This window comes from Temnothorax longispinosus, unplaced genomic scaffold (genome assembly GCF_030848805.1).
Source record: "Temnothorax longispinosus isolate EJ_2023e unplaced genomic scaffold, Tlon_JGU_v1 HiC_scaffold_22, whole genome shotgun sequence".
Lineage (NCBI taxonomy): Eukaryota > Metazoa > Arthropoda > Insecta > Hymenoptera > Formicidae > Temnothorax > Temnothorax longispinosus.
Genome location: NW_027270036.1, coordinates 139,925 through 150,013, shown reverse-complemented (window position 1 = coordinate 150,013; position 10,089 = coordinate 139,925). Strand labels below are relative to the sequence as shown.

Below are 10,089 nucleotides of genomic sequence, written 5' to 3'. Positions count from 1 at the left end.
AAAAAAAGGTAACTGATTACCAATGTGGATTTAGACCAAACCGCTCCACTATCGATCATATATTCAATCAAGCAAGCACTTGAAAAATGTACAGAATATGGAATTGACCTGCATATGCTTTTCATTGACTTCAGGCAAGCTTTTGATTCTATTGACAGGTCAAAGATAGTTAAAACTTTCTCTGACTTTGGTATACCTCAAAAACTTACAAATCTAGTCATGATGACCCTGACGAACACGAACGCGAAAGTATTGCTGCAGGGAACAACAACGGACGCATTTGACATAATGACGGGGGTGAGGCAGGGAGACGAGCTATCGGCGACGATATTTAATCTAGTCTTACATAGTGCAATTAAAATCTCTTTCAAAGAGGCCACATATTAAATAAATCGTATCAAATATATGCCTACGCGGATGATGTGGCAATAGTAACAAGAGATATGCGCAAAATGGTTGAGATTTTTGAGAGACTGGAAGAAGAGACAAGAAGGGTTGGACTGACAATAAATGAAGGCAAGACCAAATATCTCAGAGTCTCTAGGAAGGAACTGCCAAGAAAGAAAAACATCTCCATAGGTAATTATAATTTCGAGGCAGTCAAGAGCTTCGTTTACCTAGGGGCAAACATCAATGACAGGAACAGAATGCAAGATAAAATCGCATATAGAATTATGAACGCCAATAGAGCAGTCTTCTCGCTTAACAAGATATTTAAATCGAGATTAATATCTAGGGCATGTAAGCTGAAACTATATAAGACTATTGTCAGGCCCATCTTATGTTATAATGCTGAGACGTGGACAATATCTGCGCGGATGAAGGAAAACTAAGGGTGTTTAAAAGGAAAATTTTTAGAAGAATCTTTGGACCAATCAAAGACGAGAATCAAGAATACCGTATCAGATACAATCATGAATTGCTGGACCTGATGGAGGGTAAAGACGTAGTAAAGTTTATAAAGGCGCAAAGAATGAGATGGGCAGGGCACGTGGTGCGAATGGACGCAGAGAGGGCACCAAGAAGGATAAGCGAGGCAACGTGCATGTCGACGAGAAGTCGCGGAAGACCGAGAGCGCGTTGGAGGGACGAGCTGGAGAGATATATAAGAAAGCTTTCTATTGTCAATTGGAGAAGAAAAGCTGAAGATAGAGATGAGTGGAGGGACATAGTAGTGCAGGCCAAGGCTCACCCCGAGCTGTAGCGTCAATGGATGATGATGATGATCCTCATGTGAAGGAAATCTTCCTCTTCTTCTGTTTGTTCACTCTTCTCTGGGTCTTCTGACTCTCCTTCTTCGGTTTCTTCCGAGTTGCCCAGTTTCAACGATCTTCTGCCTTGTAGATCCCCTCTCCCACACATGTGTTTCAAATGGCCTTGCCTTCTGCATTTGTCACAGCGTTTACGTCGGTGTATGCAGTTTCTTGCCCAGTGGTTTGGTCCACCGCAGCAATAACACACGTTCTCTTGGCTTTCTTCCGCTTGATTCGATGATTCTGGTCTCACTCTTCTATCCCTTCCCAGAGGCCCTTTCTCCGATCGTCTGCCCCTCGAAAATTCTTTGGATGATATCGCATTGACCTCTTACTGCGTTGTATTTTCCCGAGCAATTCCTGATGTGTTATTTGCATTCTTTTTTGCCATTTCTCGCGCTGTGGCTAGCTTGTATGCTTTATCGTATGTCAATTCCTGCTCCACAAATAATTCTACTCAAACATCATGGTCTCGTATTCCACATATCAACTGATCTCTCAGCGCAGTTGTCAACTGTGTAAAGTTACAGTGTATCCAAAAGGTTTTTTAATCTAGCTGCGTATTGTGCTACTGTTTCTGACTCTAGTTGCGCTGCTTGGTGAAATTTGCACCTCTCCATAGCTTCCAAGGGTTTTGGGTGTAAGTAGTTTTTAATTAGCTTGTTGAGATCCTCGTACAATTTCGTCATCGGCTTATCCGATATACACAGGTCTCTTATTGATGTTGCGGCCCCAATTAATATTACAAAATAGATTAAGAAACACTTATTTAAAGATAAGTATTGTAAAGATCTTATTATAAACGAGACCGTGAAAGAAAATCGAGACCACGAGACAAAGAGGAATCAAAACAATGAGTTGCGCGATCGGCCTACATACGATCGAGCAACTCAGCAATAACGAAAGACGTACAAGGATACAAAGGAAGCGAGAGAAGAAGACGAGAAGGCAATGTGAGTCAGGGAGCAGAGCAGTGACGGACTTTTTCTTGTAAAGAATTGTCAACTAGATTTGATTAAAGATCAGTTTATTGAAGTGCCGTGTGTTATAATTCCGCTTTTCCCGTGGACCAAAAGAATCCGGTGCCTCTTTTAAAAAAGGGCACAACAAATGGTTCCGACCTACCTCAACGGAGGCTCACCGACAGATCAAGCGGCACGAGCACCGACCAGCAACATGCGACTAGCGACCGTAATGTAAGTCGATTAAGCAATTCATGTAAAGCGCAATACCGTAGATGTCGGAAAGCGATAATTCACCTGCGGAACTAAACCAATCGTGGCTCCATAGTAAGACGTCACGACGAGCGCGTAGAAATAGCCCGTTAAGTCCCGTTTAAACGACCGAAGGAGTCGTAAGCGATAATCGCGAAACCGTGCGTAGAAATTTAGACGCATACTACTTAAGCGAAAGCAAATCAGAACCGGAATTACATCCTAACATCGTAGTCGAACGCGAATTTCAATTCGGCGATTTAGACGCGAGTTAATAGGACAAAATAACTGCCCCGAGGAAAATAGACTCCACCCCTCACACGCGTACGCACAATCAGAAGACGCGGACAGTACGACCAGCAGACTATCGCAAAGACGAGAGTTTTCATTAACATCGTACAATAGCAGCCTTTTCAATCCGCAAGAATATTACTCCATGTCAAGAAACGTAAACGTAATCGAGATGGCGGAAACACGAAATGACAACCGCGACGCAAATAACGTAAACGACAACCCGCCGATAACCCCAGAGGAAATAGACCAAGAAATAAACCATCTTAATCGAGTCCTATCACAAAGAGGAACCCCGGCGAATCACCGTAACCGGTTACCCGCACGGGCCGGACCGCCGTGGGACGATAGAGATTACATTTTCGAATACTACACGGAATCCGCAACTTACAAGATCGCGTAAATCAATTAGAAACGGCGAATCCTGAACGCCACGAATTTCGCGCGAGACGCGAACAGAGTGACCTCCCGTAACGTCGTACGATATTCGGAACCAAGCGGAACGCGCTATCGGATATCTACGTTTAAAAGAGGCACGAGACATGATACCCGAGTTCGTCGGAACATCGAGTAAATTGCAAGAATTTTTTAGCGCCGCGTCATATGCAATAAAAAATATAAATCTAATAGAAGAAGGAACACTATTAGAAGCAGTGTTATGCAAGTTAAAGAGAAGAACGATGATAGATTTCTAAACGCGAGAGATACGAGATTTCGCACAATTAAAGAAAGAGTTAGAAGTTTGCTATTTGGGCCGCAAAAGCACAACACACTTATGCCCGATCTATAATAAGAAGTTAATCCGTCTACGTAAGTAGAGTAAGCCTAAATTAAATATTAAGAGCGGCGTAAGGAGTTAGAGTAAGGGCGTAAGCAAAATAAATAATTTCCATTTCGTCTTACTCCTACTCCTGCTTTTCTTACGTTCGACCAATTAGACCACAGGAGGAAAATTACGGCAAATGTGCGAGATTCGAGTTTCCGGGAGGGCAAACTACGCGTTCCAGTGTTCTTAAAATATTTAATATAAAATTTTTGCTATACAAATTTGATATAAATTAAAGAATTAAACAATGTTAGACGAGGACGATGTGTTGGACAGCGCTTTTGACAATAATAGTCATGATCAGAATGTATCAGAACCTCAAATCCAAATATGGAAATCATTAATTAATTTAGTTCAACCAAATTTGTTGCTGTATCAGAAAAAACACAAAGAATACAGTAACAAAAGTATGAAAATACAGGTATGGAACAGTATTGGGCAGCCTTAATACCGCCAATGACTGGTAAGTGAATAACGTTGAAAAAGTGAGGTTAGATTTGGGGGAAACTGATTAAGAGATTTCTTTTTCAAATACAATGTATTGTGTATTTGCAGAAATTGATGCAGAAGAAATGTTTTATCGTTTGCGTAAAAAATTTGGTAAAGAGCGCCGGAAAATAACGCAGTCGCAGGCAAGATCTGGTGCAGGGGTAGATCATGTGCCGTACACGTCCAATTGGATACTATACAAAGATTTAATGTTTCTAGCTGATCATATTCAACCTAGACAGTAATTGAATCATTATAAAAACAATTATAAAATTTATGCTTGCATTCTTCTATTTGCTTTACAATAATTGAAAGGTATCTGTTATGTATAAGTTTTGTTTAAGATGAATTATTTGCACAGGACATCATCAAATTTCCAGCCGGTTATTCCGAAGCGCAAGAAAGCTATAGCTTCACAAATGTCGCATTTTAGTAACTTACAACTCGGTAGCTTGCAACGTGCTAGCTCGCAGCCTTCCAGGTCACAATGTGTTACATCAACACCTGCAACCTGCAATCATATATACACCACCAATAACTTCAGAAGAAAGCATAGATGTAATATTGAATATTGACTTGAATGATGAATCTTTAGGTATAAAAATGATTAAATAATTGTAAAATATTGCATATGATTAACGTTTTTTTTTAATTATTATTTATGATAACTGGTGCTAAGACTTCGATATTTTGTTATACAGTAGGATTCGTAAATTTCCCGGTAGACGAATAAAATCTAAATATCGTACGAATACTTAAATGTGATTCGTCTACCTGAATTGTACCTAATTATCTCGGGAACGCATTTATGAGCCTACTGTAAAAGAATATCAATCATTGTATTAATAATTTTAATTGTTGCTCATCCAGAATTTTTACTAAAAATCAGAAAGCATCTGTAGCAGATTCCACGGAATCGTCTTCAGTATCACTTTCCAACTCGTCAACTTCACGAGGCATTATATCCAGAAGCATGCAAAAAATCGTAGTCCCTGCTATCACACCTCAAAAATGACACCACCAGCAGATAATACTAAAAAGAGAAAACACCAGACAAGTGATGAAGTAGATGCAGCAGTGGTAAAATCATCCAAAAACATCTCCTTCTTAGCTAACACACTGACTGGACATTGCACTAAAAAAAAATAACATTAGTATCAGAATCGACAAAACCAAAATTATCTGATGAAGTAGAAAATATGATGAGTGGTATAGCCTTAGGATTGGGCAAAGCATGAAGATCATCAAATGGATTGTTTTATATCGATCCTTAATTGCATTAACAACTTTATAAAGAAATAAATTTTTTTATTTTTTTATTTTTTAATATGCATAATATTTGATTATTTTTCTTTCCATAAATGACTTCTTATTTGTTTTTATTTTATAAAGTAAATTTAAATTAAAATTTAAAAGTAAATTTTAAGTTTAGTTCCAAAAAAACACTGAAAAAGTAGTCTTGCCTATATGGTTTACTTTTTTCGTAGGTATAATTTTTTTTGCATTAATAAGGAATTTTTACATTTTTAAAACACCTGTCGTGCCGCGCCTTGAAGTTTGTCTCAGGGCCGGCACCGGGTTCGCAGAATCCGCAGGAAGGAGGAAAGAATAACTCCCGAGATGTATTTGGTTGCACAGTGGTGTTTAATAAACGACTTCTTTGTAGTTACACTCAAATCACTTATTTAACTGCCCTGACTTGCGGGCTCAATAACATACATGAATAACGCGGTCGCGTGTTTTCGATGGTAACTGCCCGCCGCTTATCCGAAGGGCGGGCCTTTTAACGCGCGGAGACGCTTCCTCGTTGCTGACTCGGCTGTCAGCGCTTTTGCTTCCGGGCTCAGGTCAATCGCCCGGCGACCTGGTGAAGCCCGGAATGCCACCTAAGATGTATTCTTCCGGCTTTGGCAATAGCCGGAACTCTTGCGCTGACAGCTCGGTGTCGCAATGAGGCCAACTCGGCTTCCGCATTACAACACACCGAACATACATACCTTATACTTTATGTACAGCCTAGAGTCTTTCAGTCGTTACTTTTAGAGAGTCATGAGATAAGTGCGTGTAGATCATCCTTTTTCGTTTATTGCTACTGCTCTATCGTCCTCTTTTCTGTATTTATTTCCCTTGCGAAGAAACGATACAACACTGCCTCCGCTCGCGTTGCTGCTTCTCCTTCTTTGTTTAAGTTTATGTTTATTTTTGAATTTATTTTATCAAATTCTACAAAATGTTTTTATTTTATTTTTAAAACATTTCTTGACCAAATAATAAAATGTTTATTTTTTTGGATTATATTTTTATTAGAAATATTAAGAAATATTATATAGAAATGTTAGTATTATGTAATGTCAATCAAAATAAAATATATTGAATAAATTATAATGAACAAATTATTTCTTTTCTCCTATTAATATTACTGCTATTAATTTTATTTTTCAAACATTACAAATTTAAAAAATAAAATGTATATATGTCCACACATACATAATTCTATATTTTATATATTTTACATAGTTGTATATTAATTCATGTATATATTTGTACACTTATTAAGCATTTATGGAGCGTTCATGGAGCGCCATTTCATTTTGCCATGGTCCCTGTTCCTGACCAATTTCGGAGGTAAAGTATTGCATTAGATAATTTCTCATGTCCTGTACAATACGTGTACTTCTGTTTGCTCCTGTTCTGCCCAGACGATGAAAAATAGTTGTATGGCTTGTACTTTCCATGTTCTTCTTTCAACTTTGCCATTATTATTTATAAGTTCTTGAGGGCGGTAATTCTACAGAATAGGGCCTTTTCCGAATTTTGATATTTTCTTGCGGTTTTCTTGGTAAAAACCTTTATTGTGACTCCGAAAGTGATAATCAATCGGGGGAGCCCGAAAAATATGCACCCTATCTATTTTTTTACCTATTTTACTTTATTTTAATAAATGTCTAGATTAAGAGCGACCTCACCGATTTCAATGACCTTGATATATGTCATGACCCCAAGTGACCTTCAGAAGGTTTTAGCCGTCGCTCGTTATTCGTTAAAAAGTTATTAACAAAAAAAAGTTTAGAAAATATAGCAGCTATTTTGAGTATTGGAAGGCATAAATGACTAATATATATGTCGAAATAGTTCACGCATACACTTTTCACGCAAACCGAGGTTTACGCACACCTCCCCCGAAAGCAGGGGGGGGTGTGCGTGAACCTCGGTTCGCGTGGAAAGTGTATGCGTGAACTTTTCATGCGTGGAAAGTTAATATGCGAGATGCCACATGGGTTAGATGACGCGCTTTAAACAGTTAAATACTTTTATTACCTACGTATTTTCCAAACTCTTTTGTTAATAACTTTTTAACGAATAACGAGCGACGGTTAAAACCTTCTGAAGGTCACTCGGGGTCATGACCTTGACAACATATATCAAGGTTATTGAAATCGGTAAGGTCGCCCTTAATCTAGACATTTATCAAAAATAAAGTAAAAATAGGTAAAAAAATAGGTAGGGTGCATATTTTTCGGGCTCCCCCGATTGATTATCACTGTCGGAGTCACAACAAAAGTTTTTACCAAAAAAACCGCAAGAAAATATCAAAATTCGGAAAAGGCCCTATTCTGTAGAATTACCGTTCTGCATTTCTTGGAGAGCAGCTTATGCATGTCCTTAAAATTTGCCATTTTGTCGTTATGATGCCAAACGTGTTTTCGATTACTCTTCTCGCTCTAGATAATCGTAGTTGAAAAATACGTTCATTATTAGACATATTAACGTTTCTTCTAGGAAACGGGCTCATCATATATGTAGAAAGCGGAAAACGCTTCATCTCCGACAAAAACATATGGGAATGGAACATCTGTACCAGGAAGCGGAATAGATGATGGCAAATCAGCTGTTCCATCTTCGAGAGCTTGCATGAAATTTGTATTTCTCCAGATACTACCATCACTTAATGAACCTGCGAATAGAAATATACATGCACTTTTGTATGCAATGTAATTATATATTTAAATTATGAGATATGCTGCTATGAATACATAACATACTGCCCAATATCTACCCATGTAAACTTATATTCTGCATCTCAAGCAGCCATAAGTACCAAGCTAAAGAATCCTTTATAATTATAATATTCGGATCCGGCCATAGGAGGAGCTTTGATGCGAATATGCTTCCCGTCAATGGCACCGACGCAATTAGGGAGTTGCCATTTATCCATGAATCCCTCTGCTACTCTATTCCATAAATTTCTATCCATAGTTGGGAGAAAAATTGGTTGTAGTGCCTCCCAAATTGCTTTACAGGTCTCAGGAATTATTGCGTACACTGTTGATCTCCCTATGCGAAACTCTGTGTGTTTACTCAAAACAGAATCTCCTTGTGCTAGATATTGCACGCATGCACGCACGCACGCACGCACGCACGCACGCACGCACGCACGCACGCACGCACGCATGCACACATACAACTAATGTTGTATATTGCATTCTAGTATAAAATAATTTCAGATTCTGCGTACTTACAAGAGTATTACTTGTAAACGCAGTTTGGGATCCAATGAAGCTCTCCTGCTTCGCTTTTGCAAGTTATCTTGCACTTGACTAAGCAACCAATTAAAATGTTCTGGCCACATTCGGAAATTTTGAAAAAAAGCCTCGTGATCTTCTATTTCCATTTCTCTCACAAGATTTGACTGATAACCTTGTTGAACTTTAGATAGATTTTTTGGACGAATCCACCATTTTCTTCTTCTTCTACGATTTGCTTGTCTCTGTTTCGTCATTTCCAGACTAATATTAATTGGTGGTGCAATGTAATAACGGAGATACTTGCTAAAATTAATTTATTCAGCTCTATTTTGCAATATAACCTGTCTATTCATTAAAATGTCACTCCCACATTGATGCAATTTTCCTCTTGCGTTCTGATTGGCCCTTACCCCACCAACACATAACGTTATTTAAGCGTTTCAGAAACGTTCGAACCTTAACGTTCATAAATGGTACAAATGTCCACCTGGTTAAACGTTTGCCTAACGTTTGCTCAACGTTTGTGATAAACGTTCTCACAAAACGTTAGTGAAACGTTTCTCGAAAACGTGTTTCACGGAAAATAAAATATAAGCTAGAATCACATCGTATTAAACAAGACTGTCTCAGTCAAAATTTTTTAAGACACAAAAAGGTAATCTTAAATTTTTTTATTTTAAAAATTTTTTACTGAGACAGTTTGTTTGATTTGATGTGATGCTTACCAAACATATATATACATATATATATATATATATATATATATATATATATATATATAAAACTAGACGTTTTTTACTTAAAACTTATTACAAATCTTAAAAATAAAATGGAGACAAATTTTTTTTTTTTTTTTCAGATTATTCAATATTACAGATAGCATTATTCTTGGTAAATTTTCTTGATTTGAGCCAGTCTTTTATTGCGTCTTCAGCAGTACCCATATCCACATCATGACGAAGTTTCTTTATTACAACTGCGGAAGATAAAAACAGTTTTGGTGGCACGCAGAGAGTAGAGTGAATATAACACAACAGAATTTAAGATACTTACGTCTTACAGTCTCCATCATAACAGTGTTTTTAAATGAATCTTTCTTTCCGCCACTTCCCTGCCAACTGTAAAAAGTACCAACATGATTGGACATTAATTTTTCCATCACTCGCTTGGCGCATTCTTTATCACTGGTCCCTCTAGCAGCTAGACACAGTCTCTTGATCTGAAAAAGATATGACAATGTTAATAAAAAGCAGAGAATACTGAATAATTAATAACTTCTTTATACTTACAACATAGTCTTTCTGTGACTCTTCTCGATTTATTTTTTCCTCCAAGTGTTTGGAATCAGCATAAGCTTGTAGAGGCAGCTTTGGTAAATCTTTAGGGTGAGTCAAAGGGTCTGTTCTAGAAAGTAGAAGTTCCTTAATCTCCCCGATATTGTTTTCCAAGTTTTCCTGCCTTCGTTCTATTTTTTTAGTTTTCTCATACAT

The 10,089-nt window shown here is 37.8% G+C and overlaps 1 protein-coding gene across 1 annotated transcript; it reads right to left on the bottom strand.

The window, feature by feature from the left end:
• Positions 1-9,459: 9,459 nt before the first annotated feature.
• LOC139823951 (uncharacterized) lies at positions 9,460-10,089 on the bottom strand. The gene is made up of 3 exons (XM_071796418.1): positions 9,889-10,089; positions 9,653-9,818; positions 9,460-9,575 (listed from the first exon to the last, which is right to left on the bottom strand). Exons 1-3 carry the CDS (start codon positions 10,087-10,089, stop codon positions 9,460-9,462), a joined length of 483 nt encoding a protein of 160 aa, XP_071652519.1.

Coding starts and splice junctions, on each gene's coding strand:
- LOC139823951 (XM_071796418.1), bottom strand. CDS start 10,089: ATGTATGAGAAAACTAAAAAAATAGAACGAAGGCAGGAAAACTTGGAA. Junction 9,819..9,888: donor AGTCACAGAAAGACTATGTT/GTAAGTATAAAG, acceptor TATCTTTTTCAG/ATCAAGAGACTGTGTCTAGC. Junction 9,576..9,652: donor TATGATGGAGACTGTAAGAC/GTAAGTATCTTA, acceptor TATCTTCCGCAG/TTGTAATAAAGAAACTTCGT.